The 25,335-nt window shown below is 41.7% G+C and overlaps 1 protein-coding gene across 5 annotated transcripts; it reads right to left on the reverse strand.

The window, feature by feature from the left end:
- Nucleotides 1-3,360: 3,360 nt before the first annotated feature.
- On the reverse strand, nucleotides 3,361-25,044 carry Tra2a (transformer 2 alpha homolog). 5 transcript variants are annotated; one of them, XM_029534942.1, is made up of 9 exons: nucleotides 24,830-25,021; nucleotides 13,280-13,592; nucleotides 12,865-12,998; nucleotides 10,643-10,802; nucleotides 8,937-9,125; nucleotides 6,294-6,409; nucleotides 4,902-5,036; nucleotides 4,310-4,377; nucleotides 3,362-4,165 (listed from the first exon to the last, which is right to left on the reverse strand). In XM_029534942.1, the coding sequence occupies exons 4-9, from the start codon at nucleotides 10,673-10,675 to the stop codon at nucleotides 4,155-4,157; spliced, it is 552 nt and encodes a 183-aa protein (XP_029390802.1). In that variant the 5' UTR covers nucleotides 10,676-10,802; nucleotides 12,865-12,998; nucleotides 13,280-13,592; nucleotides 24,830-25,021; the 3' UTR covers nucleotides 3,362-4,154. The 5 variants fall into 5 exon arrangements, with proteins under 5 accessions (XP_021046479.1, XP_029390802.1, XP_021046480.1 ...); XM_021190820.1 differs by lacking the exon at nucleotides 13,280-13,592 and having other exon boundaries at nucleotides 3,361-4,165; nucleotides 24,830-25,044; XM_021190821.1 differs by lacking the exon at nucleotides 13,280-13,592 and having other exon boundaries at nucleotides 4,908-5,036; nucleotides 24,830-25,044.
- Between the last annotated feature and the right edge of the window lie 291 nt (nucleotides 25,045-25,335).

Consider the following 25,335-nt stretch of genomic DNA (forward strand, 5'->3'; position numbering starts at 1 on the left):
AACCTTCTGTTCCTCTGGCTTACTGAGTCTTCCCACCACCTGTCCAGTTACCTGAATTCCACAATACTTCCTGATAGGTGCAGGAATTGTACTGTAGATGTCTCAGCTGTGACTTGACATCCCATGATCTCTTGTTCTCTGTATCTTGATCAGTTGTAGTTGGTTCTTTGTAATGGTCTCCACCTGCATCATTTACTGTAATTATCTGTATACTTAACCTGCCCATATATTAAATCAACTGTTGTTGCTGATGTTGTTTTTAAATATTTGTTTTTTTTTTTTTTGGTTTTTCAAGACAGGGTTTCTCTGTGTAGCCCTGGCTGTCCTGGAACTCACTCTGTAGACCAGGCTAGCCTTGAACTCAGAAATCCACCTGCCTCTGCCTCCCAAGTGCTGGGATTAAAGGCGTGCACCACCATGCCCGGCTGTATTTTTGAGTTTTTGTTGTTTTTCTTTTGAAGTGGGCTGTGGGTGTGCAGTCTAAGCTGGCCTTAGACTTTCAGCAATTTACTGCCTCAGCTCCTAAAACAGGCAGGTACAACAGCACACCCTGGTTGAAATAAGTTTTAAGTGTGAATTTGGAGCAAAGATTGTAGTAGGTCTTCTCATTCAGTATTGTGAGTGGAGGGTCCAGGCATATGAGGCAATGTTTTCAGTTTTGTTTCAGGCTTTGAACTGTTAAATTATAGTTGTTTTAAAAGAGCCTAAGGGTGGAGGAGGTAGCTTGGTGGTGGTGGTGGTGGTGTGTGTGTTTGCTCAGTACCATAAAGCATTGGTTTCATCCTACACAACCAAAAAACCCAAAGACAATACCAGAACCAGAGCATAAACCATTTGTAGTGCCCCCCCCCCCACTATTTTAAAACTTTTTACTTATTTATTATAGGCAGGGTCTCACTATGACGCCTTGACTATGTAGATCAGGCTAGCCTTGAACTCCAAAACATGACTGCCTGTCTACTTCCTACAGGCTAGAATTCAAGATGCACGGCACAGTCTTATGTCGCCCATGTTGGCCTCAAATTCCTGATCCTCCTGCCCACTCATAAGCTGGGAGGAATTACAGCCATACATGAACACATCCAAATTACAGACATATTTTTATTTTGCTTACAGTGATTTAAAAAAAAAATTGTAGGGGTTGGAGAGAGAGAGTTCATCAGTTAAAAACACTTGTTGCTGGTGCAGAGAACCGAGGTCCAGTATCTAGCACCCTGTGGTGGTTCACAAGCATCTTTAACCCCTTCCAATCCCTTTTCTTCCAGCCTCCATGGGCACCTATGCAGTGTAAATGCCTGCCTGCCTGTATGTAAGATATTCCATTACTTTGCTTTCTTTTGCTTGTGATAAAACACCATGCCTAAAAGCAAGTTGGGGGAATGAAGCATTTATTTCAGCTAATAGCTTATATGTTTCATTGTGAAACGTCAGAACAGGAACTCTAGGCAGGAACTGGAGCCAGGGCCATGGAGGGACACTGCATACTGACTTGCCCCCAGGGTTTGCTCAGTTTTCTTTTTCTTTCCTTCCATCCTTCCTGGTCATAGATTCCCCTCCCTCCTCTTCTTTACACACCCAACCCAACCTTCCTCTTCTCAGGACATCAGTCTTGGCATACCAAGTTGTAGTAGTCTAGGCACATCTTCTAAGGTTAGACAAGGCAGCCCAGTTAGGGGAAAGGGATTCAAAGGCAGGCAGTGTAGTCAGACAGTGTAGTTCCTGGCTGAATTCCACATAAAAGACCCAGCAGCACAACTGTTACATCTATGCAGAGGGCTTAGGTCCCTCCTACACATGCTTGCTGGTTGCCAGTTCAGTGTTTGTAGTTCCTATGGGCCCAGGTTGGCTGAAGGTTTCCTTCCTCCCTCTCTTCAGTGGGATTCCTAACTTGTTTGGCTCTGGGTTTCTGCATCCGTTTCTATCAGTTGGTGGGTGAAGCCTCTCTGATGAGGGTCCTGTCACCAAGCAAAACAGAGTATCATTAATAGTGTCAGGGGTGGGCTCCCTCCCACGGCAAGGATCTCAAGCCAGGCAGGTCAGTTTGGCCCTTTCCTTAATTCTGCTCCATTTTTTACCCTTGTGTATCTTATAGGACAAGTTCTGGGTTGGTGTCTCAATCCCATTGAAAGTTTTGCCTGGCTACACCAAGTCTTAGGTTAGGGTCATCCTTGTAGATTCCTGGGAGTTTCCATTGTTCTAGCTCATCCCAGAGATGCACCTCTCTCCCAATTCAGTTCTCTCCATCCTACCTCATCACTCATGTAACCAACCTCACCCCTTTCCCTCCACCCACCCCAATGTCTAATTTATTCCCCTTCTGAGATTCAAGTGTCCCCCCTATTGGGCACTCCTTGTTACTTGGCTTCTTTGGGTCTGTGTTTTGTAGCATCGTCATCCTATACTTATAACTAATATCCACTTATAAGGGCTGGAGAGATGCATCAGTTGTTAAAGGCTAGGCTCACATGTTTGGTTCCTACCACCTCCCTACAGTGGGAACCCTCCCACACCAATTAATTGGTCAAGTAAAGGCCCAAGGATGTTCAGCAACAAATAATCTCAGTGCTATATAAAGGAACACACCCAAGAATCGGAGAGTAGCTTGCAAAGCAAGTTTTGTAAAAAAGATGCACCAGAACTCAAACCAAGCTAGCAAACAAACTTTTGAAGGATGTTCACTTGGTTTCTATTCTAATGCAGGTCTTTTCCTCATTGGCTGGGTCTGACCCTATTCCTTCAAGATTGGCACAAACTTGTGCTCAAGGTGATTTTTCTGTCTCTAGAGTTCTGTATACACCCATAGCATTCCTTTTAAAGCAGATATATATAGTGCTAGAACTAGTAGATCAGGCTAGTTTCAAACTCAAGAAATTCGCACCTATCTCTGCCTCTACCTGCTAGAATAAAAGGTGGACATGTGATAAACTTAAATTCCACAGGTTTAAAAAATTCTGACCTCATCTTTGCTTCTGCTTCATACTTTTGGCTCACATCACACACGCACGCACACGCACACACACAGTCTTGGGAAAAGATGGGGAAATTAGTAGGTTAACTTAAGATGGGCAAAATTTTATATAAAATATATTGCAGGAAATAAAACAGGTTTCTACTGGGCTGGAGAGAGAGACAGACAGCATTTGCTCTTCCAGAGACCCTATTCTACTCCCAAGCACCCACATGGTGGCTCACAACTGTCAACAGGCCAAGTGATAAGACACCCTTTTCTAGCTCCCAAGGCAGGTACTGCATATGTACATACTACACATATATACATGCAAGCAACACTCATAATCATAAAGCAAAAAACAGCTTTTAATCCAGTTATATTTCCCACTGTTATCAAATAAAGAGACAATCCCATTTTCAAATTAACTTTTATTTGAAATTACTCTTCCCCACATGTATTTTAGGATCCTATACAATAACCCATGTAACCAATGTCCCAATACCAAAATTTCTAACAGCAAGTTATACAATTGTTCTAGTTAATAAATAAAGGTTGTCCTTCAGTGATTAAGGGAATACTTAAGTTTCTGTAAATTTAACATAAAAATCACACTTTAAGTTTATAAGGTTTAACATGTAAATTCAAATACAACATGTCTTATAGGAATTACAAGCTTTTTATTTCTAAAAGGTGACTTAATTCTTAGGTTCAAAGTTATATTCTTCAAAAGAAATGTCCCACATTTTCTCCTAGAGCTTCAAACGTTCTACACTCAACTATTCAACTGTTCCATGCCACTCCAGACAAAGCTGACATGACTGACCTACTTAAAGTGTTATTTACCTTCCCCAAAGAAGATTAAAAAGCAGTTTATCATACCACAGATTTCTAATGTCTACCACAATATCCATCAGAAAAAGTTTTCAAAAGATGTTTTCTGTCCTCAAAGAAAGAAGTTAATCCTCTGTAAAGGCAAAGGAAGCACAAAGCATAACCCAGGGTCCCTTCCCTCAGGATGTTCACCACTGAAAAGACAATCACACCTTTAGAGTATAACAAAGGGTGGAGACAGCAGCACAACTGGCCACGCAGAGATTAAATAAACCAGGTTGTTTTGTTTTTTTAAAGGACTAGGAAGCATGGAAGGTTGGGAATACAAAATCAAAAAGAAAAAGCAAAGTCCTTGGGCACAATCACTCCAATATCAATAGCGTCCTGAAACAGAACAAAAATAATTAATTACAGTCTGACTGGTCTAATATCTTTCCAATATTAACAGCAACCACATATCCAAGTATCCCAACGTACACCACCAGTTAGAAAGATGGTTTCAATTCTACAAAAGTAAAATTTACATACTTGGGCTATAGGAACGGGATCTTGATCGTGACCTGTAGCGACTGTAGTAAGGAGAGGGCGACCTTCTTCTGTAAGAAATGAGAGCTGAATTAGCACATCACATCACATAACCACAGTCAGGTGAAAACAAAACAAAAACCCCTAGCCATTAGAGTAGTGCAGGTTTTTAATCTCAATACTTGGAAGACAATATCTGTTAATGAGGCCAGGCTGGTTTGCACAGCCAGTCCGAAGCCAGTCAAGTCAGGGCTACGTAATTGAGGCCCTGTCTTCAAAACAAACCAACCAAAAACTCAACCTATCTTAAGCAGTAATAAGGACCTAATACTGGAGAATCAGAGTTCCACTGAGTGATGCACTCAGCCCTAAAATCTACTCCAGCTCTTGCCTACCCCACCCGAAAATACATAAAATCACCAACCATGTTGACAGGTCGGGCTTAAATGATCCTATCTTTGTCTCTCAAATAACTGGCACTACCCAGCTACCATACCTGGCTCAAACATCCAGTTTTTATTCACATATTCAACATGAAATTGCTAAGTAATGCTACCATTTTGCAAAGTATAGATATCCCAAATTAAAATATTACCTGTACCGGTAATCATAATCTTCGTATCTGTCATAGCCTCGATCATATCCTCTATCGTAGTAAGAATCTCGTCGTCTACCACCGCCACCACCGCCGCCGCCACCACCTCCTCCTCCGCCACCTCCACCACCGCTACTACAAAAAAAATGAAGGGGGAAAGGTTATTATCCAGATCAATTCATACAAACTGCAGGGACAAATGAGAGGAGAAGGAACCCCCCCCTTGCAATGCAAATGTCCTCACACACCTCACTTTGCTAACGCCCATGGTGTTTGCTTTGGTTTCCTAAGGCTTTCACAGAACTCTCTGGAGAGATGGCTCAACAGTTAAGAGGACCTGCTACTCTTACCTGTTCAATTCTCAGCACTCACTCATGGAGGCTCACACATCTGGCTATTCTAGCTCCAGGGAGCTGACACCGTTTTTTCAGCCTCCAAGGGCTTCAATGTGCTTGTGTATACCCTCCCTCTCCAACACAGATTTAAAACTTTAAGTGCATCACTTTAGTCACAGCACTTGGAAGGCAGAGGCAGGAGGATCTCTGTGAGTTTGAGGCCAGCCAGTCTACAAAGTTCGAGGAGGACAACCAAGGCCCTGTAGAGACACTGTCTTTTAAAAGGAATAAGAAAGACTGAAAGACATTAACAGCATGGAAAGGAGCCAAAACTACGTCTAAGAATACCCGAAAGACAAGGAAGAAATATCAAACAGAGGCTGGAGAGATGGGCCAGTGGGGAAAGGCACTTGCTGCTAAGGCTGACGAGTCTGAGTTCTACCCAAGGAGCCTACAAGGATGGATAGAACCTAATTCTGCAAGCCTATGTCCCCCTCCGAAGGTAAATATTTAATTAAACCACCCCTGAGCACTGGAGAGAATGACTCCACTAAAACTGTGTCAGGATCCAATGGGTTACAACCTTTGGGGATGAGTTTAAATCAAGCCCCCTTTCTTCACATGTTCCAAATAAGGGACACTGTTTAAAGTCTGGCCTCTGCCTCCTTTGTATTCTTATTAGGACTGGAGCCAAACCACTGTGCCCAGCAAAGAACACACACAGATTTTGTTCACTTGAAGTAGATGCATAAAAATATACGTAATTTAAGTATGATCTAATTTGGGTCCTATGTGGGACAGCAAATGTTTTTTAACTGATGAGCCATCTTTCTAGTCCCTGCAAATGAATATATACTGACAAAATTAAAAATGATACAGAAGGGAGGGGGATATAGATGTTTTCAATTCCCTAGCCAAATTTTGACATGCATTATTACATTTCTAGAGTGTGCTTTAATCTTAGATAACTGGCTTTATTTGCTTTGCAGTCTGGGACCACACCTAAGCCCTGAATCCGCTAGGTACGTACTCTACCCTATAAAATCCAAAACCTTACTGAGTTGGTCTGCCCATGTAAATGCCGGGTGTAGGTGTGTGTGCTCTCTTGGTGATAGAATAATCCACACGAATTCTTCTACCATCCAGCTCCATCCCATTTGCTCTTTCCATAGCCTACAAGAGAAAAAGAAAGCAATTAATGACTCACTAAACTTGAAGCTGTTTTTAGCTAAAATTAAGCATGAAGTATTCACAATTCAAATGAATCTACCTTTGAAAATAGCATAGTCAGTGCACCTTGTATAGGGACCAGCAGTATTCCCAGAGTTCAATACTGTTCAGAACCTACTTTAAGTTGCACAGACATAAACCCACTAAACTCTGCCTCACTAACAAACATCTTAGATACGCAGAAGAGTGAACTAAGCTGTAATCTTTTAACTTTTGCATATAACCTCAGCTGCTCACCTTAAGACTAGGTTGCCGCCAGGCGTGGTGGCGCACGCCTTTAATCCCAGCACTTGGGAGGCAGAGGCAGGCGGATTTCTGAGTTTGGGGCCAGCCTGGTCTACAAAGTGAGTTCCAGGACAGCCAGGGCTACACAGAGAAACCCTGTCTTGGTGGGGGGCGGGAAGACTAGGTTGTCGTTGTCACCACGAACGACTTGGGAATTATAGCAGTCCTTCTGCCTCATACTGGAATCACAGGTATGCACCACCATGCCCTCCCTAACCTACCTCTATTCTTGCTCTTCAGCTTGTAATTCAATATTTGTTGGTAAAACTAAGTAGCCAAGGGGCTGGTGAGATGGCTCAGCGGGTAAGAGCACCTGACTGCTCTTCCGAAGGTCCTGAGTTCACATCCCAGCAACCACATGGTGGCTCACAACCACCTATAACAAGATCTGTTGCCCCCTTTTGGAGTGTCTGAAGGCAGCTACAGTGAGCGCACTTACATATATAAATAAATAAATAAATCTTAAAAAACAAAACAAAACAAAAAAACCTAAGTAGCCAAAAATGATTTAAAGGGACACAAACAACTGTAATAGTTTGCACCCCTTTGTTTAAAATGAACTAGTCTAAGCCAATACTGCCCCCTAGTGATTGCCAAGTGTAAAGGAACAGAGCCTGTCAGTGTTTGAGCTTATCCCACTGGGGGGATGGGAAGGATGCAATGATAGCAATTCTTTTCTCCCATTTTTGTCCCTATTCTGCCTGCCTGGATGGATGGCTGTACCCATCCTCTACCTACCTACCTACCTACCTACCCACCTAGATCTATTTTTGTCGATCTATCTCCCAAGTGGTGGGACTATAGTCACATTATATACCAAGCCTGGCTCATATCCTAACTGAAATAAGGTAAAATCCTTTAATCTCACCACTCAAGAGGTAGAGGCAGGCAGATCTCCATGAGTTTGCGAACAGTGATTTCAGTGATACTGTGACAGAAATAAGCAAGTCCCAAATACACACTAATAAAAAAATAAATGTTCTAATAACTGAGAAATTAGTGTGCCTGTTAGATAATAAATTTACAAACTAAGAATCATATACAATCATCTGGGCTTATTGATTCTACAGTCTGGGGTCATCCAGTCCACTATAGGATTCATCTAAGTGCTCATTCAACCCCAGCTCCCTCTCAGCATTACATAAATGACATGTGCCATCACACCAGCATGCTAAATATCCTCTCACCCCCAAATGCCATTATCAGGTAAAAATTTTGAAATAGGCACTAATTTTCATTATGATCTGTACCAAATCATGTTTGAATTTCAGAGAAGAATAACAAGCCACTTCTGCATTTGTACATGGAGAATTAGGCTAAAATTAGTTTAAACATGAATATGGGCTTATTAAAAAAAAAAAAAAAAAAAAAGATTTATTTATTATATTTAAGTACACTGTAGCTGTCTTCAGACATTCCAGAAGAAGGAGTCAGATCTCATTACGGATGGTTGTGAGTCACCATGTGGTTGCTGGGATTTGAACTCTGGACCTTCGGAAGAACAGTCGGATGCTCTTACCCGCTGAGCCATCTCACCAGCCCTACACTGTAATTTTTTAAAAAAGATTATTTATTATATGTATATGAGTATACTGTAGCTGCACAGATGGTTATGAGCCATCATGTGGTTGCTGGACATTGAACTCTGCTCCGGCCCTATTGCACAGGCCCAAAGATTTATTATTATATGTAAGTACATTGTAGCTGTCTTCAGACATACCAGAAGAGGGTGTCAGATCTCATTATGGGTGGTTGTGAGCTACCATGTGGTTGCCGGGATTTGAACTCAGGACCTTCGGAAGAGTAGTCGGTGCTCTTAACCGCTGAGCTGTCTCTCCAGCCCACACTGTAGTTTTTTGTTTGTTTTTTTTGTTTTGTTTTGTTTTTCGAGACAGGGTTTCTGTGTGTAGCCCTGGCTGTCCTGGAATTCACTCTGTAGTCCAGCCTGGCCTCGAACTCAGAAATCCACCTGCCTCTGCCTCCCAAGTGCTGGGATTAAGGCGTGTGCCACCACAGCCCGGCTGTAGTTTTTAACATTAACTTATATAATTTACTTCATAAGGTCAGATTTCATTCAGCATGTAATTATACCAGAAAATATAAACTGAAAAACTACTACTAGTAATACTTTATCATTATGCATACTAAAAAAATTTTTAAATGAAAATTGTAAAACCAGATTTACCTCCTTAGAGTCATCTATTCTCTCAAAATACACAAAAGCAAATCCACGTGACCTTCCAGTTCGCTGATCATAAACTACATTAACACCACTCAGAGGTCCATATCGGGAAAACACTTCACGAAGATCTCTCTCCGTTGTGTACAAACTGAGGCCAAATACTCCCAAGCAAGTGTTAGGATCTGGGTTTGCCTGTTGAATAAAGGAGGAGTTAAATTTTAATTAGAACTCTATACGTAAGATCAAAACACATGAAGATCTTTTTGTGAACACAGTTTACAGCTATCTATAGCCTGTACAAAAACATTCCCGCTCCCTAGTCTAGCCCAGCAATTTTCAGGATGCACCCAAAGAATTCACCTTTCGACTGCCTTATCCTTCACTACTTACCTGACTTGTTTTCACTTTTACCAGTAACCTCAGTGCTGGGATTCCAATGCACCACATATCCAATGCTATGTGGTGCTGGAGGTTGAAGCAAGGGCCTCACTCACACAGGCAAGCATTCTTCTAATTCTGTTACATTCCCAGCACTCTACTTTCAATCTTGCCAAGATTTTAGGAGCTGACAAGATGGCTCAATGGTTAGGGGTACTTGCTGCTCTTGCAGGGGATCCCATTTCAGTTCCGAGTACCCAACACCTTCTGACCTCCCCAGGCAAACAAGGTGCACATATATAAAGGTAGGCACTAACAAACACATAACAAAAACCAAAACACATACACACACAAAACCAAAAAACAAAAACACCTCTTTTTCCATGTGTCTGTCCATGTGCATGTCCACAGAGGCCAGATGGGACAACAGATCCCAACTCTGTTCCTATGGCAAAGCAGGTCAGTGCTCTTAGCCTATCACCACTTTCATTCTGTAGCAGGGTATATCCTCTGAATGTTTCCAGGATCCAGATCTTAAGATTATTAAATACAAACACACGGTCTATCATGGTTGCCAGCATCACTGGTTTCATGTAGAAGCACAGCAGATCAAGAACTTTAGAGCAAAGCAACCTGGGTTGAAACCTGGACTCTGTCACCTGTTTTCTAAAAAACAGATTTATGAACTGTGTGCATATACGGACACACTTACGGTATGAAACACAAACAGAGGTCAGAACAACTCTTTATATAATGTAGACTCTAGTTTAAGCTCAGATTATCAGGCTTGGCGGCCCTGATCCACTTCCTGGGCTTTCTTGCTGGTCCCTCAGCCAACTATTAAATAAACCAAAACCAAACACTTCAGTGTCTCATATCCAAACAACCTGTCACACAGAGATGTTAAGAATACACATGTTAAAAGAAGAGAGCTGAAAGGAAAACTACTTGAGAGAGATTAGTACAGAGGGAAGTTGTACAAAGACAGGTTGCAGAGAGAGCAAGCTAGACACAGGTGAAACAGAACAAGCCAGAGACTGAGGAGCCAGAGAATTAGAACACATCACCAAAGTTAGGATGAGGCCAAGCAGAGCAATTCAGTCAGTGTAAGAAGCCAGCTTGAATGAATCAGTGTGCAGGACCAGCCAGCCAGAAAGAACCAGGAAGGGGTGAGCTTATTCAGCAGCAAGTCTCAAAGGCTGAGAACAGTCTAGGCTTAAACAAGACTGTACAAAGGCCAGAAGCTTTTCATAAAAGCAAGGTATTATGCCATGACTACACATTCAGGAAAGAGAAAACCCAATTTCCATTAACTCTTATTATACACATACCCTGCTGCCAGTATGCCTTCTGCGATTAGACATTGGAGAGTGACTCCGGCTCCTCCGCCGCCTATACTCGGGTGTATAGGACCTACTCCGAGATCGTCTCCTATGAGAGTGTGACCTGGATCGAGTGTAGCGTCTATGAGAATGCCTCCTTGACCTTGACCTTTGAAAGAAATAAACTTAGGTAAAACACTGGATCACAGGGCTGGAGAGATAGCTCAGCAGTAAGAGTATTTATTGGTCTCCAAAAAGACTCAGGTTTGATTTTAGCATAGCTCATAACCATCTATACAATTCTAGTTCCAGGGGGATGGCTCTTTGTTCTGGTTTCTGAAAGCACTGCATGCTCATGGTACACATATATAGACATAAAACATAATTTAAAAAAAAAAAAGAAAAAGAAAAAGAAGAAAGAACACTTTTAGTAAGCAATCCTTTAAAAGTACCACATCAGGGGTTGGAGAGATGGCTCAGCAGTTAAGAGCACTGACTGCTCTCTTCCAGAGTTCAATTCCCAGCAATCACATGGTGGCTCATAACCATGCATAATAGGATCTGATGCCCTCTTCTGGTCTGTCTGGAGACAGTGACAGTGTACTCATAAATATAGTATATTACATAAAATAAACAATTCTTAAGAAAAAAAGTACTAGATCAAATTCCCTCTGCATTCTAGATTGCATACAAATATAACTGTTTTTAAGCTCACTGCCATTTTTGTTATGCTACAACATCTGAGATATGTTTCAATGCCTCCTTTGACCTGGGAAAATATTTTTAAAAGATTTTTGGTGGTTAGAGAGGTGGCTTCCTTGTTCAGGATGCACACTGCACTTGCAGAGGACCTCACTTTGGTTTCCAACACAACTCTCTGTAAGGGATTCAATCCCCTTTTAAACTCCATGGGCTTGTGTGCACACACAGACACTTATTTTTACTTATGTGTATGTATACATGTTTGTAAACACCTGGCAGAAGTGGATTGCAGATTTTAACTCCTGATGGTAGTTATAGGTGGTTGGTTGTAAGCTGCCAAACATGTGTTCCGAGAACCAAAATCAAATTCAGGTCTTCTGGAGAAACAGCAAACATTCTCAGCCACTGTGTCATCTCTCTAGCACATATTGTGATTTTTTTTTTTCTTCAGAAATTCGCCTGCCTCTGCCTCCCGAATGCTGGGATTAAAGGCGTGGGCCACCACACCCAGCACATATTGTGATTTTTAAAATTCCTATTTAGTCCATTTCTTCACTTTCATTTCACCTTCCATTAAAACAGGAAACTTCCATTAAACTTGAAGACACACAGAGAGAGTAGAGCATGGTGGCACATGACTTTAATCAGGGCCCAGGAGACAGAGGCAGGAGAACCCATTTGAAAACAGAAATGAATGGTAGCAGCAGCAGGGCACGGCACTGCATGCCTTTGCTCTTGCAAAGATGTCTGCAAATTCCAGGCCGAACCCAGCTACATAATGACAGGAAAGAAGATGAAAAGGAATAAGATGAAGATGCACTTAGAGAATAGCAATACAGTAAAATGTACTAGACCTTTAGAGGAATTAATTTAGAGCAAGGTGTACTGACATAACCTATATCAAGTTTTTGAAATAAGAGACTTCTAAAAGAGGGATAAAACCGATGGCCTATTATCCCAGCAAAAGCATGTGAGTGGGAAAAATACTAATGAAGATGTTCCTTAGTTCCCTTAATACTAATTTTAGCCCAAGCTGTCACCTTAAAACAATCAGGTTTTGACTTGGGCGATGGTTTATGGCTGATCCCCATGTAAAGCAGAGGACTAAAGACCTTCAGAAGCCTTATAAATGTTGGCCGGGTGTGGTGACTAGCATGTAACTCCAGTTTTGGAAGGTGGAGACTATGCTTAGAGCAAGCTCCAGCCCGATTGATTGATTGTGTGTGTGTGATTTATTTTTGATTGTATATATGTGTATCATGTACTTGTGTGGGCACATGGGTAGAGGTCAGAGGACAATTGCAGTAGTCAGCTCTACCTTTTGGCTTCTAAGGACTAAACTCAAGAGAATCAGGTGTGGTGACACAGGTCTTTACTCAAGGGGTAACAGCTAATAGATATGCCAAGAAAGGTCTCTAAAAGCTGCAGTTTGAGCCTATGGTGAACTTTCTGTGTGAAATGCAGCTAAAAGGAGACCCAACCAAACCAGTCTTACAGTGAAGAAAGCAGTTTACAAAATTTAAGCTTACCTGGATTTTGATCTCGATCGAGAATGGGATTCAGAATGTTTGGAAACCCTTGATGGACTACGAGACCCTGACCTGCTCTCTGATTTTACACGAGCAGGAGTCCCCGTTGGAGATTTTGACGGAGAGCGAGACTCCTAACAAAGAAGACAGTATTACAAATGGCACTGGTCACGCAGATGCCTAACACCTAACATTTAAAGTACCATAATTATTTATATTGATTGCTCCTGAAAAACAAATGGTTAGGCAACACCCTCCAGAAAAAAATTTCAGCTCATTAATATCCCATTGTTAATACTGCTAACTGTCCTCAATAATTCCCTACTTGAACCAGATCACCAATTTTCTATTAACTAAGTAATCATGCAAATTCATCTACAACTTGATCATACAGACACTGGAACATAAACCATACATTTACTTAACCTAGGACCCATTCATTCTTCCAGATTCTTTTAATTCTACTTCACTCTTGCTTTCTACTTCTCTTCATTCTTCATTGAGTTTTTCATTTTTCATACTTCGTGTATTCTTCCCCAATTCAAACAATTCAAAATAGCCTTAAAAAAAATATTCAAGTGCTTCTATCTGACCAATCTTCTGTTCAATTTTTTCCCCCATTCAATTTTAATTTTCTGATCTTTAATACTTTTCATTAGCCTTCTTTTATCTTGATTTATCTTCCACATTCTTGGAAAAAACTCTTCAATTTCTTCACGAACATTAACCTTAATGGAAAAAGAACATTTAGTATATTTAAGCACGTGGGGATTATAAAACTCTGCTGGAGTTCAGAATGTTATCTACCAAATGGGAAGGCCAGCAGGTAAAGTGCAAATAACTAGTTTATTTAAAAATAAATTAAAAAAAAAAAACAAAAAACAAATTTTATAGTATTTAAAAATGTTCAAAAGTGTAGTCTAACAGAATTTACTGAATTTCTCTAAAGGTTTTAACCATTCTCTTTGCCCTCCTCCCCTTTCATGTTCCATTCTAGTCCCTAATTTTAATATAAATATGTAATTCAAACATAAACTGCAATTCCCCCACCTAAATATTCATTTTCCACTATTTTATAGGCTAAAGGTTCTTACTGATCTTAGAATTAACTTTCAATAAGACACACTAAGAAATTCAGGCACTGCTGAAGCAAAGCATCCCAGGCCAAAATAGCTGTATACATCATCTGAACTCATGACAGCACACATGCCAGAAATCAAAGACACAACAATTAGTAACATTACACCTCCCCCCAATTTTGACTACCATCTTCACTTATTCTGATTAACCAAAAAGATGTTTTGAAGCAAGCATAGAGAAACTAAAAGGAAAGAACAAAGTTTCCAACAGCCCTTACTTCAGTTTATAATTTCCTGAAATACATACTATTTCTGTCTTATGAGACACAATTCCATTTAAGAACTCAGGATGGACTATACAGTTCACAGAACTCCTCCAGCTCTTATACCACTTATATACCACAGGGTACAAATAAGAAAATGTGTACCATGATGGTCGACCTTGATTGACTCTTGCTTTTGTACTTATGCACATTTGCACTTCTTGCAGGGGCACCTCATCTCTTGACAAGAAACATAAATCTCCTTCATTACAAATTGGGTTTCTGAAAAACTTCTATATAAAAAACTTACCAAATAACTTATAACTGACAAGAAAGCATGGTAACTTGACTGATAGGAGACCTACACAACCAAAATAGAAACCAAGATTTGGTTTCTACTACCACTTAAGACTTGATAATTAATGGAATCTTAAAGTATATATATTCATACCAGTTTTGATTTATGCAGTTAAGATATCCCTTATCTCCTGCCTTTATCTCCCAAGTATATACTGATACTGGCACGCACAACCAAACTTGGCTTTATGCAATGTTGGGATTTAACCAGGGCCTAGTGCTAGGCAAGCACCCTATCAATTGAGCTATATCCCTGGACCCCTTTCTTAGTTTAATATCGAAAGATTTACCTAACAGGAACTCCACCAGCTGGGCGTGGTGCGCATACCTTTAATCACAGCACTTGGGAGGCAGAGGCAGGCGGATTTCTGAGTTCAAGGCCAGCCTGGTCTACAAAGTGAGTTCCAGGACAGCCAGGGCTATACAGAGAAACCCTGTCTCTAAAATCCAAAAAAAAAAAAAAAAAAAAAAAAAAAACTCCACCCATTATTTCATTATTTTCCTGGTCAGTCATGTTTCCAGTTAGTTACCCAGTGTTAAGTCTTTTATATCTTAGATTCAAATGCCTAGACAGGAACCTGGGGCAACATATTACTTACAGAAAAAGAAAATTATTAATGTTGCTTGTAACTGGGGCTGGCTCAGGTTAAGAGCACTGAATGCCCTTCCTGAGGACCAGGATTTAATACCCAGCACCCACATGGAAGCTCACAAATGTCTGTAACTCCAGGATCTGACATCCTCACACAGACGAAGTGCAGACAAAACACCAATGTGCACTAAAAAAAATTATTAAAAACAACAACAACAAAGGCCCTCAGGTATATCATTTATTTTTGCTTCTGTGAAAAGCAGTGGTCACAACAGTGTCTGGGTAAGCACGGCCTGTGCTGTACAATGAGACATTAGGAGGTCCTGCTCTGAGGACCTATAAAGTGTTAGCTTTGTGATTTTTAAAAAATCCTAAAATAAAGCATAAAATTTACTCTTAAATGATTAATGAACCCTCTATCATGACAAAAATTTAATGGCCCAGATACATGTTTTAATTTCTAAGTTTCTCATTAAGTATTGTTACTGAAAAATGACTTCTTTCAAAATGTTAATTTAATTTATATTTTGTGGACAAAGAGCAACTTGTTAAGAGTCCATTGGTACTCAAAACTCAGGCTGTGAGGTATAGCAGGAAACGCCTTCTTACTCAGCTATCTTACTGGCCTCCAAAATTTCTTCTGGAGACTTAAATAATGCAGTAATTTTTTAAAAAATTTAAACTCAAGTCCTAGATCTTGAGTAGCAACAAAATATCACTGTATAGCAGAATGTCTTTTAAAGTAAAACATTTGAAGGTGTTCTCTTCAGTGCTAGGGACTGAACCCACAACTGTCCCATGCTAAGTAAGCACTGTAACAGATTTAGACATCCAGTTCAAAAGCATTATTTTGCCAAGCATGTGTGACCACAGCTGACTAATTTTAAATTTAAAAAATCATTAAGACTATTTAGAATTTGGGGATTTAAATTACAATGAAGAAAAAAAATGCTGGAAAGAAAGAGTTGGTCATCTGCCTTGTCTCACTAGACTAACCAGCTCTTAAAGCCGTCTTATTGAAGGGATGTTAACAGTTCCTTATTATCCTGGCTACAATATTCAACAACCCTTTACAATAAGCTACAATAAGCTGCCCAGCTGAATAAAACATGTTAAAGGACTCACATTGACCCATATCAGATTATAAAGGAAACACCGCATAGTTTTCAATCTACCTTAGATATTACAAACCAGAAAGAGGTCAGGCAGAAGGCTAAGCACAGCTCAAACAGGCTTTGGTATTTGCTATATGGACAAATTGTTACAGAACATTCACAAGTAATAGGATGCTCAGTAAACTGTAGATGTAAAATACATAGGCTCAGTGTTTAATACTAAGTAAATCAAAGCAAGTTTATATACAGTGTATGTATATAAATGTACATCATGTGAACAAACTTCCCGCTATTCCCCTAGTACTTTAAAAAGTGGGAATTTCCATAAAAACAAACTAGTGAATTTAAATCATATGCCAAAAAGAAAGAAAATGCATTTTGGCTGCCCAATTATTGTACTTCCTCTATTTACAAGTAGAGAACCTTTTTTGCTTTCTTTCTCTGGGGACAATGGGGCAGATCTTTATTACAAGTTGGGCTAATAAAGCAAACATTTCCAGTCTCAAACCAAGTTGCTACTAGAAGCACCTCTAGAAAACAAAATATGTATTGTTTAAAATTTCATTTCATTTAAGATCATACTTGTCAGATACACTAGGATGTCAATATGGGCTCCATAAGCGCTTGTGAATAACTCTAACATGTCTGTATAGTCTCTAGAGTGTGGAATAATTTTGAAAATTTTTATCATAAATGCCTTAGTAACTGTTAGTCAACCTCATAACTGTGGCATGAGTTTATATCTGTAAAATTTATAATCTTTTGGTAAAAATTTTAAATGATGCCACATCCCTGTCAGCTTATGTGATTTGATCAAATGCTATGTTCAAAAGCTGGTATAAAAATGATTTCAAAGGTTTAGGGCTGGGGAGGTAGCTCAGTTGTTTGAGAGCTTTCCTAATATGCATGAAGCTGAGTTGATGCCCATGAGTCATTTTTCTCCTATCAGACCCGCTTACCAACGCCTCTGATGAAAGCAATAGACTATAGACAGAAGTCTATGTGCAGCTCACATCTCCTACTGGCCTTCCACCTTCCTAGTATTTAACAACAACCTCTTCCTCAATGTGACTGCTATTTTTTTCACTTGTACTTCGGCTCTGCTTGTCTTCACTCTGCGTGGAGAAAGTGATCACGATGCCTGAGCACCAACTGAAAATATCCAACATTTTTAGTCAGCCAGGTTCAATGGAACTATTATGCTGATTACTCATGCCATTTTTATCTAGTAAAACTAAGTTATCAAACAGTTCGCTTGAATTAGAGTTATGTACTATCATGCCTAGCTCTTCTCACATAAATCTATAAAGTTACAGCAATGCACTGTGGAGAGTTACAGGCACTACTTTTCCCCCCAAAAGCCTACCTTTTCCCTTTAGCAAATTAGAACCCATTAGTGAAGAAAATGTTTTTGGTTTTTTTTTTTGTCTTTTTTGAGAAGAAAATGTAGAAGCTCAAGCTTTAATTTTTTTTTAAAAGTTTGCAAGTTTGTACAATTAAAAGGATGGGTTGCAAGAACAGAAAAGTAATACATACAACTGGCTTAATGATAGTATTTAACACAGTAGGAAATAAACCCAACACCAAATTTAGATTTCGTACTATTCCTACTATATGTAAAACAGCTTTACTTTCCCCTACTTTTTCTGGTAGTTCAGACTATCTGGAACTCACTGAGCTGGACCCACAGCAATTCTCCTACAGTGCAGATATAGGACAGACTGAGTCAGTGCAGCTGGCTAGCCATTAGCCCAACTTGGTCTTCAATTCCTGTTCCTCTTGTCCCTTTCAAGAGGGATTGACTGATTATAGGCAGGTTGATTAATTACAGGCCACATGCCTGGCTAGCTTTACCCCTTTTCTGTAAATTTATTTACTTATCTACTGGGAGAGGTAGTCTGTGTGTCTCAGTAAGCACGTGGAGGAAGCAATCTGTTCTCTTTTTCCACCATGTAGGTTGGAAGTACTGAAATCAGGCTGTCAGGGTTAGTAGCCAGTGCCTTTAACCAGTAAACATCCTCAGAGACTTTATTTAAGGTACCCCTGTGTTACTCCAGCTCTTCTAAAAGTCACTATGTGGACCAGGCCCACCTTTCCTATAGAGCACTAGAATTAAAGGCATGCACCACCACACCCAGCTTCAAGATCTTATGTGCACATGTCTGTATCAGTGTATGTGGGTACCTGCAGAGGCCAGAACTGGGAGCTGGAGTTAAGACAGCTGTGAGGGGTATCAGACATGGGTGCTAGGGGCACAATTCAGGTCCTCTGGACAAACAGCAAGCCTATTAAACCCAGCCATTTCTTTTGCTTCTACTCTACCCACTCCCCTTAAGTATATTAATCTAAGTGTTTAAAAGCTAAAAGAGGACATTGGTTCTTTTGGAAACTGGAGCTAAAGTCCTTGTGGGCTACTTAATGCCAGTGCAAGGAAAAATAAAAATTCTGGGTCCTTTCAGTTATGCCAATTCTCCAATCCTCCCCAAAATCTTAAACCCCAAATAAATTGTTTTAAAAACAAGCTATAAATCAATTCCAGGAGTTAAGGAAAAACCTCCCATCTCTCCTTTTTTAAAAGACAAGGCCTTCCCTCTCATTTGTTAGGTTTTCTGAACACGGTTTCTCTGTAGTCCTTGAACTAGATTTGTAGGCCAGGCTGGCCTTGAACTCAGAGATCTGCCTGCCTCTTCATCCCAACACTGGGATTAAAGTGTGCACCACCACCCGGCTCATAAATTGTTTTCAGTTTATGTGTCGGTGTTTGGCCTGCATATGTTTCTGAGTACCCTAAGCATGCCATACCCTGAGGTCAGAAGAGTGTGCGTGAATCCAGGGGACTTGAGTCACAGATGCAAATGAGGTGCCATGTGAGTGCTGGGTATTGAACCTGGGTTCAAAAATTAATTAATTAATTAATTAAAAGAAAAAGAAAAGAAAAGAAAAAGAAAAATACCCTGGGTTCTCTGCAAAAAGCAGTCAAGTGTTCTTATTCTCTGAGCTATCTCTCCAGCTCTGGGAATCTTGCTGTGTTCCTGGCTGATTTCAAACTGGTGGTTATCCTCTGGGTATCACCTCTGGAGTGGTGGACCTGTCTCTTCCATTTCCATTTGTTAAGATATTAATATATTAGCTGTCTCGTATGAGGCTATGCCAGTGCCTGGCAAATATAGATGCTCACAGTCATCTATAGGATGGAACACAGGGCCCCCAATGGAGGAGTTAGAGAAAGAACCCAAGGAGCTGAAGGGGTCTGCAACCCTATAGGTGGAACAACAATATGAACTAACCAGTACCCCCTGAGCTTGTGTCTCTAGCTGCATATGTAGCAGAAGATGGCCTACTCAGCCATCACTGGGAAGAGAGGCCCCTTGGTCTTGCAAACTATATGCCCCAGTAGATGGGGAATGCCAAGGCCAAGAAATGGGAGTGGGTGGGTAGGGGAGCAGGGTGGGGGGAGGGNATAGGGAACTTTCGGGATAACATTTGAAATGTAAATAAAGACAATATCTAATAAAAAAGTTGAAAAAAGATATGAATATACAACTTTGTGTATATTTGCATGCTCACACACCTGTTGAGAGGTTAGACATCTTGCTCTATGTATCTCCCTCCACTTTACTGTTTGAGATAGGGTTGGTCTCTCACTGAACCCAGAGCTCATCTACTCATTAGCTGAAGTGCCTAAGGACTTGTGAGGATCCTAAACATGTGGCATTTGGATTAGAGGCATGCTCTGCCAAGCCTGGCCTTTAGAATATTGGCCAGGCTTCAGAACTTAGGATCACGTGCTCTATAGCAAGCACTTTCCTCACTGAGCCATCTTGTACAGCACACAAATACAACTTTTAATTCCAGCAGATGCAGGTAAATTTGTTTAATTTTTCACTTTTATTGACAAATCATTCCATAGCAAGGTGACTTCATATTAGGACTCCTTTTTTAAAAATTGGGTTTTTAAGAGGCCAGAATAATAACTACAAGAGTTATGTCCATTCTTCTCAATTTCTACAAAGGACACCAAGATCAAAACTCTTAACTTCGGATAGGTTTTATAAAGCAGATAACTCTAATTATTATTAAGGTGACAAACAGATGCCAGCACTCAATAGGCAGAGGAAAATGGATCTGAGTTTGAGGTCAGCCAGGAGTAAACAGTAAGATATGAAAGAGAGAGAAATGAAAGTAAAACAGAGCCACCTTTCCCTCTTTCCCAGTTTCAAAAAGAACACTGGGTGTGGTGGCCTCTGGCCATAAATTCCAGTATCTAGGAGGAGCTGAAAGGAATGGTTCTTGAGTTAAGGTAAGCACGGGCTTGGGCTTCAGTGAAACTGTCTCAAAACATCTTCTCCACATCTTGCTAAACCGAGAAATGCGTGGACCAAGTAAGTTGTTTATGGACCTGTTTGGATTCTTTTTATTGTTTTGTTTTGCAGGGCAAGACCTCACTTACACCCTGGCTGACCTGGAATTCAGAGATCTGCCTGCCTCTGGCTTCCAAGTGCCTGGAATTAATGATGTGCCACAGCACACCCTGAACTGTATGTGTGTGTGTGTGTGTGTGTGTGTGTGTGTATATATATATAATTTGTAACGGCACAATCATTCTGTATTCCTTGAAAGGAGTTTCTGCCATAAATAATTTGAAACCCTTTGTTATCTTGGCTGCACATATACCTATCACTATTTCAGCACTAATATACTTGATGACAGTATTTTGTTTTTAAACCCAGGTTTAAATTGGCAGTCACCTGAAATTAAGACAAGTTCTTGGTAGCTCATAAACACCTGCAACCCTAGTCCCAGATGTGATTTCCTCTTCTGACTTCCTTAGGCATCGTACATGTGTGGTACACAAGACATACATGCAGGCAAAACATACACCAAGTAAAATATACAACCTAATATGGCTTGAATACTTTTAGCAAACTCTATAAATGGGTCAATAAAGTACAATGTGCTCTTCACAAAGAAGAATCTGAACTCATACAGGACCGTGTAAATACAGTGGACAGTAAACTGGGGCTTAAGTGATCTTCCACGTCTTGGTTCATTCTTGTTCTCTCTTGCCTTCTTTCCTTTTATAATTTTTTAACTTTTATTTTATGTGCACTGATGTTTTGCCTGCATGTATATGTGAGTGATGATCCTGGAGTTACAGACAGCTGTGAGTTGCCATGTGGGTGCTGGAAATCCAACCCAGGTCCTCTGGAAGAATGGTCAGTGATCTTAACCACTGAGCTATCTTTCCAGCTCCTCTTTCTTTTGTTTTTGTTTTTTGTTTTTCCTGTGTAGCCCTGGCTGTCCAAGAACTTGCTCAGCAGACCAGGCTAGCCTCAAACTCCAAATGCCTCTGACCCCCAAGGGCTTAGGTGTGGACCAGCAGCACCTCCTGGGGGGTTCTTCATTTCTAAAATGCTGACAGCACCCCAGCCCTTGCTATATATTATCACAAGCAATAAAAATGCACCCAAGAAGGCTGAATTCTAAAATGTGTGTGTGCACATATATATACATATATATGTATATATGTTTTTCGAGACAGGGTTTCTCTGTGTAGCCCTGGCTGTCCTGGAACTCACTCTGTAGACCAGGCTGGCCTCGAACTCAGAAATCCACCTGCCTCTGCCTCCCAAGTGCTGGGATTAAAGGTGTGTGCCACCACACCTGGCATATTTATATATTTTTATCTTCAGTGTTTGGTCCAATCTAGGACGCCTCCACCTAATCTTAAAGACTTTTACTGAGAAGGGAGTAACATGCTCCCTGTAACACCTGTAGAGTCCAATCATTCACTTTATGTATCAGACGCAATCTTCCCAATAAATTCCAACAGAAGGGAAAGAATAATTAAAAAAACAAAACAAAACAAAAAACAAACCTACATTAATGATCTTTTTAAAATACCCAATAGGCCCAGCATTTGACTACTGACCTGTCAATGCTTCCCCTAACTTACTGTAATGAGAAGAGTTTGAAATCAACTACCACATAAATAACTCCAACACATCATTCAGACATCTCACTTAGGACGCTGCCCTAAGACACCTCTACAGGCAATGATAAAGGGGCATAGCAATTACAGTCAACAGGGGAAAAAAAGCATACAACCCCCCACCAAAACAAAAACCAAACCACTGTATTCAAACACTTAGCTGCTTTAAGAAAAGGAGTGGCACAGTACTTACTTGCCTGGCATGCAAAAGGCCTGGGTTCCTCCCCCACAAAGCTCAAAACAACACAAATCACTATGAACCCCCCCAAGCCTCTAGCCTTCTGATTCTTTATGTAATTACAAGTCTGTTCAATCACAATTTAAGAACACAAAACAAAAACTCGGTTGCGTCTCTAAGAGCTGTAACTGACCCTGAGGTGCTGGTGTAAACTGAACCACAGGCACTGCTGTACTGTAAAACTACAAATGGCAGAAGAGAGGGAGCTAGAAAAGCCCCCATCTGTTAACTAGGTTGTTAATACCTAAATAAACTTTAACTGAAAAGTGGGTGGGGGGTTTGGTGAGATGGCTCAGTGGGTAAGAGCACCCGACTGCTCTTCCAAAGGTCTGGAGTTCAAATCCCAGCAACCACATGGTGGCTCATAACCATCTGTAACAAGATCTGACGCCCTCTTCTGGAGTATCTGAAGACAGCTACAGTGTACTTACATATAGTAAATAAATAAATCTTTAAAAAAAAAAAAAAGAAAGAAAAGTGGGTGGAAATCTTCAATTATTTTGGGGCGTGTAGGGTGGTAATTATCCACTACTCCTTCCATTAGAGGACAAATTAGAGTTGCAGAGCAGCAGTCAGAGCCATCAGAGCAACACTGGCCGAAAAACCCACAACCTAAACCAGGAACAACAACACACCCAAAACCCTAATTACCTAAATAGTTTCACAAGTAATACAACTACCTGCAAATATTTATTTCATGGTCTTAAAAAGTTGTTAGTACAACAAAACAATCCTAAAACCAATAAGCAGGCTCAACTCTATTGTGTGCAAATTTCAAATAATCCAATCAAAGTTAAATGCAGTTATGACCTTGTCCTAGTGCATTAAATAAAAAATAAACAGCCGGGCGGTGGTGGCGCACACCTTTAATCCCAGCACTCGGGAGGCAGAGACAGGAGGATTTCTGAGTTCGAGGCCAGCCTGGTCTACAGAGTGAGTTCCAGGACAGCACAGAGAAACCCTGTCGTCTCAAAATAAACAAACAAACAAAATACACCCTCTTTTCTCAAGATCAAAACCCTAACTGACCGTATATGACTTGACTGACAGAGTACAGGTGTCTAAATCCTGAGCTTCCAAAAGGGACACATTCTTTCCTTCAGCAAACCCCTCCAGCGGTTTTTTGTTTTCCACCCGCCCCTCCTCCACTAGAATACCAACACAGTTGCCAGACCTCGAGTACCATGGGACTTCTGTTTCCCTTTTTTTTTTCCTTCCATGGTTTTACCAGGACTCACTTCCATTAATTTCCAATGCTAGGGTAACTTCGGAATAAAACTCAAAAACCGGTAACGTTCTAACATACTCAAGCTGAGTATACTGTTTATATTCACAAGTCCTCAAATAACCAAAGTCTTGAGCTCCTTTCCTGGGGGAAATGGGTGAGAAAAACGGGGGAGGACTTGTAAATTTCAGGTAATCTTTTGAGTTAGCACTGATTAGCTTTTTTTTTTTTTTTTTAAACTGAGGCAAGAAATTCGTTCAGTTACGTAAGGTTTAAAGTAAGATGTCTTGGCAGTTTAGCCATAAAGACCTGTAAAGGAGTTTTCAGATGAATGGTCACAGGAAGGAAAGCTTTAGAAGTTGAGACATAAAGAACCCAACATCTAGCTGTTAGGAAAACAGGCGTTGCTTCATTTCCACATTCACTTAGAAGCGAAAGGAAAGAGGACATTAAGGGGAAAGGCTCTTGCGTAGTTTTCCTTAAGGACTCTAAAGGGTCGCTGCGGTCCTTGACTAACCACTTCACCGGGCTCGTCCCACCTTCACCCTCAAGGCTTCCGCCTTTATAGACGCGACGCCGCCGGTTCCGACGGAGACGCGGCCGCTCACTGCGACCGAGAGCCAAGGAGACACAGGCCCAGCTAGTCCCGCGCCAGCGACTCCCCGCCCGGCCAGCAGCCCCGCGCACTTCCGACCCCGAGACCCCGCTGCGATGGCCGGAGGAGGGGGTGGTGGTGGCCCGAGATGCCACCGCAGGAAGCACCTACCACTATCCGGCCGGAGGGAGCGCCCCGCCGCCTCCTGCCCCACCGCGCCGGGGACCCGCACCTCGGAGCAGAGATGGGAAGCTGAGAGGAAAGGGAGCGACAGGAGAGCATAGGACCAGGCCAGGTACCGGTCAGCCGCCAGAAAGGAGCGCTGCGGGCTAGCGGGACTCCTGGGCACGCAGGGGGACCCCGAAGCCATCTGGGGACGTGACGCGCTCGCGGTGGCCCTCAAGGCTGCTCCTGCGGGCCCCGCCACCTCGCCCGACCGACCGCGCTCGTCCCCGAGCCCCGGAGCATCGGGCCGCCGCCGAAGACGGCTCCCGCGGCTTTGTACTCACTCTGCCCTCGAAGTTGTTCTCCTCTACATCACTCATGTCGGCCAGGCGCTCCCGAGAACTAAATAAGAGCTATGTCTCGGCTCGAGGGCCGACGGCCTAGTCACCGCGCTGTTCGGACTGTGGGGAGGAAGAAGGCGACGGCTACAACGGCCGGTGCGTTCCACTCCCACCAGCTCGCACGTTCAGGCAAAATGGCGCCGCTGCCGCCAGAAACCTCCTGGTGTCCCCGGCGCCTGACGTCAAGGGGCGGACCCGTGATGACGTCGTCGCGAACCCCGCCTCCGCCCCGGGAGGCTTTGTGTCCGCCCGGCCTGGCGCGGGAGATTGGCGGGTTTCGGGAGCCTGCTGTTTGGCGTTCGGTCGGTCGATGCGTCCTCCGGGTGCTGGAATCAAAGGCGTGTGTCACGGCATGGCTCTGCCTGTGGGGCTTTGTTTTTGAGTTTTTTTGTCTTTGTTCTTTCTGGGTATGGAACTCAGGTCTTTCTTGCATAGCAAAACAAACCAAC

The sequence above is a fragment of the Mus pahari genome, chromosome 2 (assembly GCF_900095145.1).
Source record: "Mus pahari chromosome 2, PAHARI_EIJ_v1.1, whole genome shotgun sequence".
Taxonomy (NCBI): domain Eukaryota; kingdom Metazoa; phylum Chordata; class Mammalia; order Rodentia; family Muridae; genus Mus; species Mus pahari.